The 18,802-nt window shown below is 37.8% G+C and overlaps 1 protein-coding gene and 1 non-coding gene across 3 annotated transcripts in view; both read left to right on the top strand.

Annotated features, from left to right (window-relative positions):
- The window catches only part of pank1 (pantothenate kinase 1), a 29,971-nt gene extending 15,852 nt beyond the window's left edge, over positions 1-14,119 (top strand). For both annotated transcript variants that reach the window (XM_004915882.3, XM_002937185.5), the window contains exons 3-7: positions 119-372; positions 2,017-2,193; positions 3,782-3,905; positions 6,555-6,680; positions 8,655-14,119. In XM_004915882.3, the coding sequence (XP_004915939.1) occupies positions 119-372; positions 2,017-2,193; positions 3,782-3,905; positions 6,555-6,680; positions 8,655-8,714 (741 nt within the window). In that variant the 3' untranslated portion in view covers positions 8,715-14,119. The remainder of the gene's footprint in view (positions 1-118; positions 373-2,016; positions 2,194-3,781; positions 3,906-6,554; positions 6,681-8,654) is intronic.
- On the top strand, positions 5,171-5,243 carry mir107 (microRNA mir-107). Its single transcript, NR_049567.1, has one exon. It is a non-coding gene; the product is annotated as a microRNA mir-107 (primary transcript).
- Positions 14,120-18,802: the final 4,683 nt, after the last annotated feature.

The raw sequence follows: 18,802 nt of genomic DNA, 5'->3' as shown, positions 1-18,802 counted from the left end.
AAGTGCTAGATAGGAAAGTAATATAGTCCTTTGGCCTTGTCTTTAGCAAAGCTGTATCCCTTGCTCTACTTACAACTGCTTATTCATTAACTTGCTTTTTATTCCTTATATTTTGCAGATAGCTGACCTCCAGCTCCATAAACTAGATGAACTGGACTGTTTGATTCAAGGCCTGCTTTATGTTGACTCAGTGGGATTTAATGGCCGTCCAGAGTGTTATTATTTTGAAAACCCAACAGACACAGAGCAATGCCAGAAGAAGCCGTACTGCCTTGACAATCCTTACCCTATGTTGCTGGTTAATATAGGCTCAGGGGTCAGCATCCTTGCAGTGTATTCAAAAGACAATTATAAAAGAGTAACTGGAACCAGGTAAAGTGTCCTGCACATATTCTTATGAGTAAATGCATATGAAAATATAGGTTCCTAATATCAACAAAGCCGTGAATAGCAAAATGCATGCTCTGCTGATATACCTGTATGAAAAGCAAGCTGGAGAATTCTGCTGGTAATGGGAAAGTTTGCTTTTAACATAAATAATAATGAATATAGACGTAACCTAAGCAACTTTGGTCTTTCTTTTTGTGGATGTAATTATGTACATATGTTAATTCTGCCTCTCCTCAAGTGAAATGCAAAATGCTGTCAAATAGGAGGGCATATTCTTATTAGTTGTTTATGTGTAGGGCTGCCACCTTTTGGCCCGCATTATATCGGCCTTCAGGTGGGGAAATGGGTTAAACTACAATCAGGCAGTGGCTCTAGCTGGTCAAATTCTAGCAGGGTGGCAACCATAGTTATGTGGCATCTTAAACCACCTTGAAGAAATGCTCAGCAATGTTCTGCTTACTATCTAGGGATGCTAGGGAGACTTTTGGTTCCTCTTAAATTTTTATCTAGAAAAGATGTCTAATTGCTGAGGCACAGCCTCTGTGTGTTAAACCCCCTTGAAACCTTATCTGACTATATCATGAGAAAGGTGAGGAAGGGATAAAGGGATTTAAAATGCATTCATTGTTCTGTGTGTAGTGCTGTGTACAAACAGCAATGCTTTCTGGTTGTATTATGCCTCCTTGTGTTCCTGTCATGCTGACTGTTAAAAGTAAGCCAAGGCTGCAATGCAAAGGCACTGCTGACTATCTAATCACTCATATTTCATAGCTATTCCCACTGGCATGCAGTGGGTTTGAACAACTGCCAAACCAAGGAAAGTTCCCAATACTTTGTTCCCTCTAATTGTCTCTGTGACATGCATCTAAATGTTTGATCCATTCATGCGTTGCCAGAATGTTGATATTGGGAACATCTTGCAAATACCTGTTGCGAATCCATGTAAAACAAAAATGCCATAATTAAGTTCTCTTTGCTGTACTCTTTATAGAAAATACTAAAGGCAGCAGGGAATTTAACACAACAGGTCAGCTACGGGAGGTGATAGGCCAGGCTGTGGCTTGCTAACCTGTAAGGCTATATGCAAACTGGACCAGTAACAGCTCCAGAGAAGAGAAGATGGGAAATATTATAAATTTAGCTCTTAGTATATCCGTGACACAATTCAAATGCAAAAAATAAACAAATGAGTAGTTTTGTTGAGATTATTAATCCTTTAACTATAAGCAACATAGAATCTACATAGTTGACAAAAAAGATTGCCATCCACATAAATTCTACATTTTTACATTCAATTAAAAAGTGTGTTGCTAGGCAACACAATATCATCATGTACATGCAGATTTACAGTTTACTACAACTGGTTATAATTGGTTTCCATAATACCAAAGCAATATACACTAACTTGTGATTTAAATAATTGGAAATAATGCTTGTAAAAATAGGAGGAGAAAAAGCATGTTATCTGAAATAAGTATGAAAAGACACCACTCAAATTTAGTTACCTGCAAAACAAGCCCTGCTTGTGTTTATTTGCTTAATTGTGGAATCTGTATTTGTTTTAATTAATCTGTTTTTATGTACAGTAGTAATATCAAATCAAACGGTCCTCAATTTTTTTTTCAGCCTTGGTGGTGGAACATTCCTTGGTCTGTGTTGTCTACTGACTGGCTGTGAAACATTTGAGGAAGCTCTCGAAATGGCAGCCAAAGGTGATAGCACTAATGTTGACAAATTGGTAAAAGACATCTATGGTGGAGACTATGAAAGGTTTAGTCTCCAGGGATCTGCAGTAGCATCAAGGTATAACTATGTTTCTATTCTTCTATTGGGGGGGGGGGGGGTTACTACAGGAAGGTACTGTGTGAGGTTGCATAAGTCAGCCAGTCGAATGGACAGTAATATAAAAGGAACAGTAACACCAAAAAAATTCAAGTGTATAAAAGAAATTCCAATATAAAGTACTGCTGCTCTGCACTGGTACAACTGGGGTGTTTGCCTCAGAAACACTACTATGGTTTATATAAAGAATACAGCTGTGTAGCCATGGGGGCAGCCATTCAAAGGAGAAAAGGCACAGGCACTTAGCAGATAACAGATAAAACACTATTGTATTCTACAGAGCTTATCCATTATCTGCTATATAACCTGTGCCTTTTCTCCTTTTTTCCAGCTTGAATGGCTGCCCCCAGGGCTACACAGCAGCTTATTTATATTAACTATAGTACAGTTACTGTAACAAACACACAACTTTTACCAGTGCAGGGCAACAGTACATTATATTTCATTTACTTTAAAACTCTTTAATTTTTTGGTGTTACTGTTCCTTTAACATATTATGCCTTTTTATGTATTTGTTTTGGCTATTAGCTGCATATTATTGCATAATTGAATTGACACTAGATGACAGATAACGTCAGCAGCTTTACTTCCTGAATGTTAAAGATTTCTTGGTTCAAAACTGAGTGTAAATCTACCACTAAAAATCTAATACAAGTGAATAGAGGGCTGTGCCGTTCCCCTGTATTTATCTGAATCTAGATTTGGTGCATTGGTCCATAACAGTGATAAATTAATTGCGTTTGTATTCTTTATTCTTAAGGCTAATGCCCCACGGGGAGATTTAGTTGCTGCGATTTTTAAAAAGCAAGTTCCAATGACAAGTCGCTCATCATATTCCCCGCCCACAATTAGAAATTACATTCAGTGCAATGGGGTAATTGCAGCGACTTTCCACTCTGTGGGTTTTACTTTCAGGGATTCCAATAGTTTGGAACGACAATGCTTTCTTTGTAAAATCACTCGAAAAATAGCGATAAGCGATTTGAAATAGAATCGTTGGTTTAGGTACTGGCGATTTATATTCTTCTCTATGTAGAGACAAAACGAGCGACTTGTTGCTGGAACCCGCTTTTTTAAAATTGCAGTGACTAAATCTCCCCTTGGACATTAGCCTAAAGGACAAGGAAGGGCTAAATCACTGGGGGGTGCCAAAATGTTAGCTGGTGCTCCTGTCAGGTAAAAAACTACACCGGCCGGGTGTATGTGGTCAAAAAGAGTTTTTGCTCAACTGCGCATGTGTCGGCCCCGGGATTCTAAAGAAAGAAGACAGAAAGAAGAGGAACGTTCACTTGCTTTACCACGGGCCGGTGCAGTTTTCTCCTAACAGGAGCTTCTGACACTTGCTCAAGTTACTGTGTATATTGCACATATTTTGAACTCTCTGGCTCTAGTGTAGAGCAGACCCTTTGCTTACTGTAGGTGGAGTGAAGTTAAAGTGGAATACTGTATTGCACCAAACATTTTCCTCATCTTTATTTTTCATTTGTTTATAGATAAAAAAAAAAAGGTCTTTCTTTTTAAATAACATAGCTGTTCTTATGTTTGGCAGCTTTGGTCACATGATGAGCAAAGAGAAGAGAGATTCCATCAGTAAAGAAGATCTGGCGAGAGCAACTTTAGTCACTATTACAAACAACATTGGCTCTATTGCTCGTATGTGTGCACTAAATGAGGTAGAACAGCACTAAATTATATATTTTAAAGATCATTGTTAATTTTTATATGGTTTTTTATAGTAGTGCTAGGCTAGGATCTTGACAAATCTGACTGCTTTGGACCTCACCTTTCCCTTTACTACCCCCAAGAGTTTGGGGTACAAAATATACTGCTTATATTTTGTGGCTTTTGAAATATTTAATTTTCTTAGTTTTTTACATCCGAATAAAAGATTGGTAGGACTGACTGAAAGCAAACACTAGCAATTACAAATAATAATAAACCAGAACCCTCAGAACCTGTTTTCTGGTTTTCAGATTTAGATAGCATGTTTAGTTAAAGGCTCAATAGGCAGCATAATTATGTTTATACAGGCACAGGATATATTAAGTGGAAATGCTTTTTTACAGATAAGGGGTCTCTCTGCCATTTAGATCACCGACCCATTTCAACATTGAAATTCCCAATAAGATTTGTTTTGCTACGAATATGAATTGCAACTTGGTTACCATCAGGAAATATGTACTGTTTCATTATTACAAAGAGAAAACTAAACTGGGAAAATATTCAAAATGTGAAAATTGCATTCACATATTTTGGAGCTTTCTGGATATTGGATTTCCAGATAATAGATTCCATACTTGTAAATAGAGGTAATTCCAAACCCATATAAATTAAATATAAATTTATAAATTGCTAAGAAAAGGTCAATTTTCCAAATGATGAAAAAAATTACCTTTAATAGGCTTCTTTTGTTAAAAAAATCTACAGTATTTACTCTTAAGCAGGGACAAAAGGAAGATTTATGGTTTATCTTTTTCTTTCTTTGAATCTATTTGTTATATTATGTTTACTACATAGAGAAATAAGGTTGTAACTTTCCAAATTCCCATCTTTTAAGTGATCTTCTTATACTTACATGTTTGCAATGGGAGATGGGAGCTGGGCGGAAGTTGTTTACTGAATGTTACCCAGAGCAAGCCAGGTTCTGAAATGGTAATTGTAGATGAGCTTTTTAAAAGCTCTGCTTATGTTTTGGTTAGAGCTACATCATCATTGTTCTACTCAGAAAATACCTGACTCATTTTGATTTTTCTCAACCTGCGTGGGATGCTGGCAGCTATGTGGCCAAAGAAAGCCTGGCACAGAGGAGCTGTAAATACACAGGCTCACTAGAGAAGTGCAAGACAGGGTGCCAAAGTACTGCAGTACTCTGCTTATTTCTAGGATGGAAAGAAAATTTCTGATATTGGATGCCCAGTGCCTTTGAGATGTAATCTTACTGCTTTCAGCTTCTTTACAGTGTTGCCTTGTGGCATGGAGTTCAAGCAGCATTGTACAGGGCTATCAAAGCATTAAGAACTGCTACAGGATCCACTGGGACAAAAACATATATATATATATATATATATATACAGATTACAGGGACAGCAGGTTTTGAATAGTTTCTAGTTGTGGGATATTGGATCATTTTTTTTTAATATAAAAGCTTTTAGTTGAGAGATGGAGGCTGCAACATTTTATGAAAAAATGCTAGAAATTTTTGAAAATGATAAAAAAATATATATAAGCAAATATAGCAAAGCTAAGCACAGTATGAGCACAGTTAAAAGACTTTACACTAGCATTTAAAAAGTTTTGGTACTATTTAAAAATATGGCATTGTTGCACTAAACTGGTATAAATTGAGTACTTAATTAGGAAAAATGGTTTTAGTTGAGCTTGCCCTTAACAGGGCAACATCCTGTTCATTCAAACAAAATCAAAACAAATAAGCAGTCCTGAGAAGACCTCTGTATAAACAACCCCCCACTCAGCTAAATCCTTTGTTAGCCTTTAAATAGGGAGTATCTCATACAGAGCCTTTTCTGTAAACTTTGCTTTCAATTTTACCCTGGTTAATAAAAGAATAACAAAAACATACATATTTGCTTTTTAAAACAATAAGCAAAAGGTATGTTCAGCACAAGCTGAATGCACTAATGCTGAAAAAGGAGGTTACTGCACCTTTCAAGTTGAAATTGAGTTTTAGGCCTACGACACACAATCACATTTTATGCAGAAAATGCAAATATGGCTGTTTTGTGCCCAAACTCCACCCCATGTGGCAAGGGGATTGCATTTACTCCTAATTCCCAAGGCATATGGCACACTTTACAGTTTCATGCCAGTGTAGAACATGCAATGTGTGGAGTTGAAGTTGTTAAGCCTGCTACATTTGTTCCTAAATAAATTCAGCAGTATGATCCTGATTTATTCTTGATTATTTACTTGACTGGTGTTTCCATTTCTTTCATAAAGATCAGTTGTTGTGTGCTCATATTGAGTTCATTGTCAGGCTCACAAAGAGTTGATCCTGGTTACATTAAACAACCTCTTTCACTTTTTACTTTTGTCCAGAGTGCTGCCTGCAGCCCATAGTACCCCAGTGTTAAGATTATTAGGTTATAATATTACTTTGGGGCAGATTTATCAAAGTGTGAATTTATAGCTCACCACAGTAAAATTTCCCTGCTCTCTATTCATTCCTACCCAGATATCATGGCTGAGCTCAGCCCAGCCTTTTGTTTGCAAATCAGTGTAAGTGGTTAGGAAATGTTATGAGGATAGACTAGTATGTGTGTGTTTATTAACATATTAACACTGATACTGTTTCTGCCTTACAGAACATCGACAGAGTTATATTTGTAGGAAACTTCCTCAGAATTAACATGGTCTCCATGAAACTGCTGTCTTATGCAATGGATTACTGGTCAAAAGGGCAATTAAAAGCCCTTTTCTTAGAACACGAGGTAAGATGAGTATCTCAATGTGTGTGAACTGTATATTGTGGGGACTTGTTAAAAATGGCAGTGGCAGAGTGAAGGCAGACAGGAGACAGGGGCACCAAACTGCAGTTTAAAGCAGTTTTCTCGCAAACAAAAAAGTCACTTTTCCAAAAGTCTCTGAGTAAACGAATAACCGTCACTTCCTGGGGTCTATATGGGTTTTCTCCACCTAAACTCAAATAAGGTGTACAATAACTTTCTGTTCACTGCAGTAAGCTGCATCTCTCCAGGAGTCAGTACTCTCTCAGCAGTCAGTACACAGACTTTCACAATAACTGCTTCCACAAAGGTTGCCTCTTTTACAGGCCCTAAGGCACTATCTTAGGCTCCAGTAGCGTCTTACACAGAGGTAACAGCCAGCAGGTCCAGACTGGGATTCATAATAGGCCCTGTCATTTCAAGAAGCCCAAACAGCCCCCCACCAGCCCAATAGCGAGTGTCTGGTATTTCACAGCAGCCCCTCTGACATTTGCCTGAATCCATAGATTGCCAGTCCAGACCTGACAGACTTGTGTCTCTCCTCCAGACATACAATAGAGCTCATAGGTATGGGGGCAGCCCCCTCTTTCACCTAAAAGCAGCCCCAACATCAGCTGTCACCAAATTACTTGGCTGAAAGAGAAGATTGACCCTATCACAACCAGACAGATATTTACATCTCATAAAATGTACATTTTTGTACAATTATAGGCTGGTGTGCAACAATCAGTAAAAAATAAGTCACTCTCTCCAGAGAAATAGGTGTTTATAACAGGTCCTTTGTAAAGGATTGAACTGAGGCTTAGAATAAATGAGATCTAAACCCCCAGTGTATGTGACAACAGTTGTTAAGTCTGAATTTTATCAACTTTGTTTCTGCTTCTGATCATGTACCATCTTTATTACATGTAAATATGTGCTCTTCTTCCTGGTTGACTTACTTCCTAGTTTCCTTCATGAGCATCTTCCTCCTGTGAGGGACAATGTCAGATGGGCAGCATGTGGGTTTGCTTGGAGCTTTCAAAGAAACATAGAATATATTTTCATTGTGTGCCAGGTACAAACAAATAAAGTTGCCAGGATTGTTCAGTATAACACATACTTAATTATAACTGGCCACTAGAAGTGATAAATAGCTTTTATTTCAACTCTAGCTTTTTTAAAGTAATACTGTCATGGCAAAATGTTTTTTTTCAAAATGCATCAGTAAATAGAGCTTCTCCAGCAGAATCCTGCATTGAAATCTGTTTTTCAAAAACATAAATGGATTTAATTTTAAAGTTTCACATGGGCTAGCCATATTCTTCATTTCTCAGGGTGCTACAGCCATGTGACCTGTGCTCTGATAAACTTCAGTCACACTTTACTGCTGAGCTGCAAGTTGGAGTGATATCACCCCTTCTCCCAGCAGCCGATCAGCAGAACAATGGGAAGGGAGCAAGATAGCAGCTCCCAGCAAATATCAGAATAGCACTCAATAGTAAGAAATTTAAGTCTGGCTTGGGACTCCAGTTACATGGGAGTAGGAGAAACAATAGGTTACCTGAAAGCAGTTCTAATGTGTAGCGTTGGCTTCTTCTGAAAGCTCAGACTCACACACCAATATTACTAAAAAAAATAAATTTGTTGGTTCAAGAATAAGATTTTAAATGGTAGAGTGAATTATTTGCAATGTAAACAGTGTCATTTAGAAATAAAAAGTACACCATAAAAATCATGACAGAATCCCTTTAATTAAAACAATAGGTAAAAAGTTTGTTCAGCTCTAGCCCTGTCCATTAAGTCACATCATTGACCTAGCTTTTTACCCTGTTGGTGTATTATATATAATGATGCATTTAATATCCTTCAACTTTCTTGCAGCATTGTGCCCTGATATGCAGTTAAGCATTGAAACTTTATTTACTTTCCCTTTATTAGGCAACCAAATTCATATTCATTTTGTTGTTTTTTTCTTAGGGTTACTTTGGTGCTGTGGGTGCTCTCCTGGAATTGCTCAAAATGAATGAGGATCAGTGAGAAGGAACCAGCTGTAAGAATGCTGGCAGAATAACAGAAACACTTCTGGAAGATACATGGGAAGCCATTTTCACACTTGTACATTGTGACTTGTAAATATTTTGGATTCCTTTAACAGACACTGGGAGCCTCTATACTTTTATTTTTAAAATGTGCAATGGTGCCAAATGTGCCATAGTAATATTTGTTGAGTAATTTAAGGCAGTAATTTATGATGTTTGATCTTTATAACTTTTAGTGGGGGGGATTTATTCAGAATGCTAACCTGAAAGAGGCTGAAGTGGGAGCTTTTAGAAGAAACAGCAATATACTGTAGATTATAAACACATAGATGTATATATACATAGAATTCTTTTAAAAACTCACATGAAACCTCTTTTGTTTTAGTGCTCAGAATCTAATTCTCCCATTAGTCTCTAAACTGCCCTTGAAGGTGCAGGACTGCTGCTGTTTTATCCCTTGACATCAGAAGTATGTATATACTGTATAAGTACTGGAAACAACCCGGTGTCACTTTAAACAAGGTACCGTTTGACTCAGAATTTCTATGGATCCTGATTGGCTTAGAAAAAAAAGGTGTAACTTTATTAGTTATTTCCTGCTGTGGGGATAACTGGACTCAGGAGCAGCTGCAAGCCGTCCATTGGTACTCGCCAGGCTTCACTTTGACTACTCTACTCTAGAACATAGGCTTTGAATAATGGACCAATGCCTAACAGTAAGTGACACCAACAGGTTGCCTGTGAATGAACTGGGAGCAACCTATCAAATTGCTGCTTTTCATCAAAAGCTGACAAATATTTAAACAAGTCCTTGATGTTAGAGTATTTATTCTCTGGGGTTTGTGTTTCTGTGGATGTTTTGACTGTTCATTGCTAACCACTGTATTTTTTTAAGATGTCTTTATTTTTTCTTTTGATTTAGATGAAATTATTTCTGCAATCTTTGTGGTGTTGCTACACGTGGGTGTATATATTTTAACCTTACCCTCAATTGAAAACAATTATTTGCACATTCAAAGGAACTGTTCTGTTTATCAACAGTCCAATACTTGTTTCCATATAGAATACACTAGTGAGATTATCAAACATGTATGCAAGCCCATTGTAGCATATAAAGGTACTGTATTCAGTATAGCAATCGTTTCAGGAGAGTGCTATACCTTGTGTGTTTCCTAACCTATGCTTGCCTTTACTGCACATTTAGGGTGAAGACACATAAAGCTACTAGTAGCTGCTACTTGTTGTGGATACTAATATAGACTATGCTGATCATTATTCCTACATGTGTTTTGGCAGAGGCAGTTTTCAGTATTGTCTATGGCAGGATATTTTCTGGAGTTTATTAGCCTTGAAAAAGTAGCTGCTACTAGTGTGTCTTCACCTTTTGATTGAGATTGTCTTGGACTTTTTTTTTGCTTTTTTTAACTTTAGCTCTTTAAAGGACCAATATCCTGGGGGAGTAACTGCTTAGGGGATTTTTTCGGCTTGCCAGTGAGCTCCAGAGTGCCCCTCCCAAGAACTGCAAAATATAGCTGCCATCATATATTGTGAGGCTAAAACTGGAAGTGGTGGCCTGCATAAGATGGCTTCAGTAGATATTATTGCCGTCTTCCAAATCTGACATATGTTAGTGTGTCTGTAATGTTTGAAATCACCTCTAGCCTACTATTCATTGTGTACTGAGTTTGCAATACTAGGACATGTTCTTTCTAGCCCTGGCCATGGGCCTGAATAATGCAGCCTCTGATAAATAGCAATGTGTCTTTTTAGTTACCACAATAGTGACTGTGAAAATCTAGAATTAAACCACCATAGATGTTCATAATAATAGCATACTAATGCTTAATTCGCACTGGCTACTTTGTCCACAATTGGCCTGGTTCACAGTGTAAAAATCATCTTATCATGCTAATTGGTCCTATAGGGAGAGATCACCCTGCACAATCATAGTTGAGAAAAGCAAAGCAAGTTTAGCCGCTGGACAAATACATATATGGTGTTTCCTCCTTTCTGTCCATCAATGAAAAACGAAGATGATACTGTGGAAGATGACACTTGGTGCACTTTATTGCAGCAAAACAGTCTACAAGATTATTTTATTGTCAATAAGCTGGCGTGTTTTATGTGTGTTTTAAACTGAAGAATATTTCTCTATTTTAAGTTTTCCATGTAATGCTACCTAATCCTGCTCCTGCAAGGCACATAACTTTCTGTACATAGCATACTATATACCGGTACATGCTTTATATACATAATAGGGCTCATTTCTGTAATACGTGCAACATACAGAATAAGCACCCTAGCCACTATGCGGTTTTTTTTTCTTGTTACCCAAAATGCAGCATTATTAACTAAAATGCCAACATATTTGCAGAAAATTAAGAGATGGTACAGCTCGTATGCGTTTTGCCTATGCAGACAAAATGTGCCTCCTCATTGGGAAATCACAGACATTATGTGTCTGCAGTTTGATTTCCTCAGTGTTAATGCAAACTGCATTATTCCTGCAAATGATGTGTGAAACTGTTATTCTGGGATTCATTAGCTGCCAATCCTTGGCATGTTTTGGTGTAATACTATAATAAAGCAAAGTGGATGTGACTGGCATTGTGGTGCAAGGTATAAGTGTCAAGGAGTGTGTATAAAGGCAGATAAAGCATTTGGATAGATGCAATTGTGCATTTATTTTTGCACTTTTCTTTGCAGCTTGTGATTGTACTTGAGCCCTAATATCTGGTAATAACTTGCCACTTGCCTTTCAGCACTGTTTTTGTGAACATTTATTCAGAATGCTAACCTGAAAGAGGCTGAAGTGGGAGCTTTTAGAAGAAACAGCAATATACTATATACTTGTAAACACATAGATGTATATATACATAGAATTCTTTTAAAAACTCACATGGAACCTCTTCTGTTTTAGCGCTCAGAAGAGATTTTTAATGCCCAATACATGTTTAATGGTATGGTTTCTTAACCCTCAGGCTTAACATTTCAGGCTTTGCCCCAGGTTGACTAGTGTATCTGATGCAAGAAGTCTGATTGGTGCTGCAGCCATAAAGGCCATTGGATTTCTACTGAAATGGCAGAGTGCCCAGTCCAGGTTATCTAGTTACATGAAAGTTGCAGGATTCAGCAGCTTTAAAGTGACACACCAGGTTGGTTTGTGCTGCATTTCAAACTCAGAACTCACATCCCATGTAGATGAATGGGTGCTAGAGCCATGCACGACCCAGTTTACACTGTAGATTGCTATCAGATTGCTGTAGATTTCTATCAGGCCAGTCTTCCATGTACACAACCCCTAAATTGTCTCTGTAAAAGCAAATTTCTGCATGCTATAAACTTAGCAGGGAAAAGACAAGTTCTACACTGTAAATGGTAAAGTACCGGTAATAAAGCTTTTTATTTTTGATTTAGCTCATGCACAAATATTTAGCATTTGCTTTGCAAAACATTTTTAAACAATTCATATCCATCATCATCATTTATTTATATAGGGCCAGCAAGTTATAGAGCCCTTTACATTAATTTATAACAAACAGACAATTAATTTATAACATTAATTTATAACAAACAACAAAACTTGCAGAGTAAAACATCAGATCTGATCAGCACAGATCAGATTGGGAGGGCCTACAATCTATTGTTTCACCAAATATCTTTTCCTTAGTTATAAATAAGCGAGTATGCGATATACAATTTTATTTGATTTAGAAGAACTCAAAGTCAGAAGCTCAAAAATTGAGAAACAAGCCCAAATATGTTCAACAGTGAAGCGGTTTGTAAAAAGTAGATTTGCCACTGTCCCTGAGGTACTAAAGACCCACTGAGTTCAGTCCAGCACAAACAAAGCCTCTATAAGACTTGGCTGCAGTTAGGGCCCTGTGACACAAGGCTGGCATAGCCGCTTCCTTCCAGGCCCTAAATCCCTGGGCATTGACAGGTACCGTATTGGCCGCTCATTGTACAGACAGGATCAATTTTGACATTGAAAGGCAAAAGTATTGGTTGAAATCCCTCCTGTCTGCGCACAATTGATTTAAACATGAAAACAATGGATTGTTTTGCCACCAATATAGATTCATGCAACTTAGTTACCATCAAGTATAAGTACTGTTTTATTATTACAATGAAAAAGGAAATACATGTACAAGAACTCCAGGGCATTTTACCATGGCTGGGGCAAGGGTAACATAATCTAATTCAGCACAACTGGACCAAAGCTGGCTGAGCTGTTGAATCACTGTCCTATTGTAACCCATGGATGACTACACTGGTAACCACAATGGAGAAAATGATAGTAATTCCATGTATGTAATGTACCTAAGCTGTTAAAAATGTGTACCAGGGCCCCTCTTTTACAGGTATGGGACCAGAATGCTTAGCACCCATGGTTTTCTGGGTAAGGGATCTTTAGTAATTTGCATCTCCATACCTTGTCTACCAAAAAATAATTTACACGGTCCTGTTTTATTATTACAGAGAAAAAGGAAATCATTTTTACAATTTTGAATTATTTGCTTAAAATGGAGTGTATGGGGGATAGTCTTCCTGTAATTTGGAACTTTCTGGATAATGGGTTTCCGGATAAGGAATCCCATACCTATAATCGTATTGCAAATGCTTGTATTAATTATTGTAGCTGTTCATCCATAGTCAGTACTGTTTCATGAAAACAACAGCCAAATTCTAATAAATAGCTCATAAGAACTTCAGTTCAACTTTACTTGCCAATACATTACTGAATTTCTTGAATGTGTTTTATACTACAATGTAGAATACTTTTCAGTTTGTTTTATAATGGAAAAAAACATCTTTTTAGCTTTCTTAAGGATTTTCCCCCTAAATGATCAATGGACACTTCCAAGACGGCATTTTCTTATGCTATTTTTTCAGTATTCTCAGTATTATTGGTGATATGATTGATTTGCTTTACTAATTTCTCTTCATGATGACTTGAAACTTAATTTACATTGAATCATATCCGGCGCCTTTAAAATCCTAAATAGATTCCAGTTTTGCTTCCCCCCCTTCCTCAGGCATAAACCTTTCCGCTGTTAGAAAAATATGATTTATGGGAAACAGACTGAGGCTGAGAGTCCAATAATGGTGGTTGTTGTTTTATTTTTGTAAGTTACCTAAAGTGTTTTTCAAATTCCATAGTTTTTATTTATGATGATTTCTAATAATATTTTTTTTAGTTTATAGATCAATTTATGGTGATTCCTGGTCTGTGACACAATTCAGAATAATATGTATGATGGAGCGTTTGCTCAAATGTATTATCTTCTTGTACATAATTGTATAGTATACTTGTCATTCAAGCCTTGCTACCATTTAATATTTGCCAACAAATTTTGTCTCAGCTTGAAATAAAAAAAAATACGAGTCAAATCTGAAAAACTGTGTTTTATTTTAGTATAAAATACGCTGCGGCTGGGGGTGCAGACACATCCGAAAGCTGGTCAGAGCAGAGGGGCTGATTCTCGGCCTATGTTTAGCAAGCCATTAGGCTCAGTGTGATGGAAAGGATCAAACTGAGCAGAGAACCATCAGGAGATTTTTTTTGCTTTAGTAAATTAAACTTTTGCAGTTCTGTCTGGCCCTTGTCCACCCTATGCAGCAAGGGGGCGCACTTGTTACACATTCATGGAATTAGCAAAGTGATAACTGCTAGCATCAAGAAATCTAAATTGCAAAAGTGCCCAGAACAGCATTCTGCCCAATTTTACATTGTTATACAAGTGGGTATAGGTTCCCATTAACGGTAGAAGGATTTTTGCTTTACAGAAACAATTTTCACATGTACTGGCTGAAAAAAAATTGAGTGTTTTTTCAATTACTGATTGGTATTACCAACCTTTTGAAAGGAGCAAATGCACATGTAAGCAATAATAAATACCTGTTACACATACCCAAGACACTATAGACCTGACAGATCACAAATTGTCTTACACAATCCTATAGTTCATTACTATAAGTGACTACCCCACCCCAGGTACAAAACATAAGACCCTTAGGCTAAGTAATTAAAAATATGAAACCTAGCAACAAAGTAGTGCTTACATTTCTGGGTTTAAGATTATGCTAGTGGACACATTTAAAGCAACTAAACCCACCTGATCACTGACAGCAAAACGATTTAAAAAATACAAAATAAAACTTGGAATGGGTAAAGAAAATGTAGTATCTGTTCCTTGCACTGCTTGTCCTGACTGCATGAACCTTTGCAACAATATAGAAGCAGTAAGCTCTCCTCTAGCCAAGACTCTCAAAACCATGCACGGGGCTGTGTTTATTGGCGCTTTTGTCTTTAGCTCACTGTACATTGTACTTAACATCCCATAAATCTTATCTCACACTAATTCAGCTGATACAGGTAGGGGGGGGGAATGATGTTGTTATGGTGACAAGCATAAATACAAAGATACTGATCAGAGGTGTTTATGCATTCAGTTTTAGGTAAGGTGGGACAGCAGCTTTGTGCTGGCTCATCTCTCCATTAGCCTATTAAATAAACAGTGTCGGACTGGGGTGTCTGGGGCTGTCACCTTGGGGGCCCCACAATCTCCTCCAAACACCACCAACTACAACCCAGCCCTTCCACATGCCGTGTTCTGCTGTCTTTCTTTTACTTGTATCCATGCCCACACACGCTGTGCTGCATTCTTTTGGGGTGAGGGGGTAGGGGTATAACCACCATGATTCTGGAAGAGAGCAGGCCTGGGTCGGCGGGGCCCACCAGGTCCTTTCCCAATGTCCTGCCAGCCCAGTTCAACCCTGTAAATGAATAGCACAATCCCTTTTGGTATACGCTTGCCAATATGTGTGATTAAAGGAGAACTAAACCCTACTAAGCCAAGCAGTAGGGTAGAAATGCTTACCCTACATATGAATTCTTCTTTATACGCAAATCTATGCAAATGAGGCATAAGGCACAGATTATTAATACAGAGGCTATCATTTACAGATGACCAAGCATTAATTAAAGTGCTTTTTTTGGGCATCATTCTCTGAAGCGCAATTTTGTGCCCACAAAACCACATGCAGCTAAGGGGCATGTAAGTGTACACCCATGTGTTACCCATCTGCTATTTGATGGAGATGTCCAACACATTTTAAACAAACCCCTACATTTTTACTGCAACTTTTAGAGGGTAACTCATAATGGCAACTTTATTCATATATGGCAAGGGAGCACAAAGGCTTAGGGCTCATTTATACAGCACTCGCACCCCTAGACTAGCTGCTTTTAAAAAATCTGGGGCTCCCTGCAAAAAGCAGAGTCAAGGGTGCACCCCAGGCCTGGCCTTAGAGCAGGCAGTATAGATAGAGCCCCGATACAGGTTGCACCTCCTTCCTCTCCGTTCCTTGCATGTCTGAATGATATAACACAGCAGCATTTGGTTCAAGGCTATTTGTACAATGCCCCACTCAGTGGGCAAAGTGCAAAAAAAATGGGCAATTTTTGCACTTTGTATACTGCGTGGGGCACTGTAGGTGAGTCCTTTAATCTTTCTTTTTCTACAAAAGAATTTCCCATGCAATATTGCATACCTACAGACTTTCCAAGGCTAGTCAGAATAAGTATATTGCAAATTAATTTTTGTTTCAGGCATATAGTATTTTGTTATTTTGCCTTGTGATTGGGTAAAAATCAGCACCTAGTTCTAGCTTGCTTTCAGTTGTCCTGTACAGAAGGTGGCGCACCTGTTCTTCCCCACTCTTGCTTTTGATGAAAGGACTCCTAACCCAGTGCTGATCCTTGTCTGAACAGTGGGTGACTTGAGCACATGCTGGGAAGCACAGCATGTGGACTGATCTAGTTCTGATTGTGACTGACACTAGACATCAGTAAATACTGATACAAAAACCTTGCAGATATTTAAATTGCATTAGACTAGTTGCTGCTAATTGAACAAATTCAGAATGTTGCCAAATGTCCACTATGTAGTGCCCTTGAGCCAGTTTCAGAGCTCTGTATGTTCAACTCATAGCCTGTGTCTGTGTTGAAACTTAGCATATTAAACAAAATAGTAAATGCCCATTTACAACAAGGAATACCTATTATTGGGCAAATTATTATTTGCTTTAAAATAACTTTTCCGTAACCCGGATGTTTCTGAAAGGATGTTAGAGTAAATATGGCTTGTAAGGATGCCTGCTTAATGAGATACAGTATATTATATATTATATTATATTGCATGTTCTATAATGTAGGGGTCAACAAGTTTTTAGGAGCTTAACTATAGAGGAAGCAGATCCTGCAACTGCTGGAGATTTGGGGGGCCCGGTGGGACATTAACTAATAAACATTTTTAATATATATTTATAAAAAAAAATCTTATTGCCAACATCTATTAGGGGTACTAAAAGCATTTTGCTGTGGGCCCCAATAACAATGAGTTCGATGTACAAATGAATGGGAGTTGTTGTATCACTTTCCTGGACTGAGGCATTCTTCGTAGACTTCAGTAGCAGAATAACCATCATTTATTACTAGGGGCATAGGCATCAGAACTGGGGGGGCAGGGGGTGTGTGGTCCCACCAGAATTTTCCTCCCTGGTTCTGAAACCTTCCACGGTGCCTTACTAGCGGAGCAGGCAATTTCTCATCAATATCAAGCAGCATTATAGTTCCCAGGCAAGTGTATACTTGCAGTAACAAAAGAATCCATTGTGTGTGAGTACAATTAGCTACACACTTCTCTTGTAGCTCAGGGCAAAATTGCTTGGATCCAAATTCCCATTCATATGAGAACATGCAAACCTTTTTTATTACACAATACCAGCATAAACAACATAACCACCAGGCTATAGCTAGGGATTTGCCACAGTATCCTGACTCATGGTTTGACCTGCCTCAGCCCAATGCACCATCCATGGAGCCAGCGCAGTACAATTGGCTGCAAACTGCATACACAGACAAATACGGATTTTACACTGAATTTCTAAGCCTGAATGTGTAAATAAGCCCAGAAACAGATTGTCGTGGCTCCATAAAAGGGCCTATCAGCTCCCCTGTATTTCTTTAAAATATCGTAACCATTAAGACCTGTTCACTGTACATAGTTATGGTTTTATTGTTTGTTATACTGTTCTTTGAATACCTGCTCACGGCTCATCACTTCTTGCTATATTACAGTATCTAAGGCTTCATGAGCCCATGTGATATATAATACCATAAAATAAAGGGTCTTGGAGTGGCCCTGTAAGGGTACTCCTCTAGTCCCTTAGAATATGCTTGCAGACTATACATTACTTGTACGTCAGCTTCTCTTGACTACTCAAAACTCCAATATATTATGGTATTGATTCCTTGTTTACTCTACGATATCTATATAGTAGCCTGTATCTTGCATGTATATTTTGAAATAAAAAATATTGAAATAAAAAAAAGGGCCTATCAGCAGGCTATGTGGTTGCAAGACCACATTTCAGGAGCAAATATTTGACTCAATTATTCCAGATGTGAACCTGGATATAAGTAGGAGAGGCCAGATCAATTTGAGCAGCTAAGGGTATTTAAATGTGTTATTCACCATTTAAGTATGATGTAGTAGAGGGTACATTTCTCCAACACTTTGTAACTGGTCTTCATTTTTCATGTATTTATTTTTTCAAATATTTAATTTTTTGTTCAGCAGCTATTTGGATATATATATATATAATTCAAAAAAACTATAAAAAATGAATAATGACAACCAAATGAAAAGTTGCTAAGAACTAGCCATTCTATAACATACTAAAAGTTAACGTAAAGGTGAACCACCCCTTTAAAAGTTCAAGGTTCCGGGGACTTTGCGCAACAAATAATAGGGGCACAATGAAAGTGCGGCTAAAGAGCGGAAGAAGGAATAATGAATGTGCGACAGATGAGAAGTCCAGGTGTCCCAAGTCATTAGTAGGAGTCAGGGACAAACATGCCTTTCCCAGTAGATAACAATTGTTTACATTGCTTTACCTGGGCTTCCTACATGAGATTAAGTCTTGTCACTTGGAAACAATGTGTTCTGACAAGGTGCAGCTAATATAAAAGTATACAGTTTCACAGATATATTCACTGTTTGGTTTATTGAATAAGGC

This window comes from Xenopus tropicalis, chromosome 7, assembly GCF_000004195.4.
Source record: "Xenopus tropicalis strain Nigerian chromosome 7, UCB_Xtro_10.0, whole genome shotgun sequence".
Classification (NCBI taxonomy): Eukaryota; Metazoa; Chordata; class Amphibia; order Anura; family Pipidae; genus Xenopus; species Xenopus tropicalis.
Note: the sequence above shows the minus strand (reverse complement) of the source record. Positions and strands in the feature narration are given on the sequence as shown.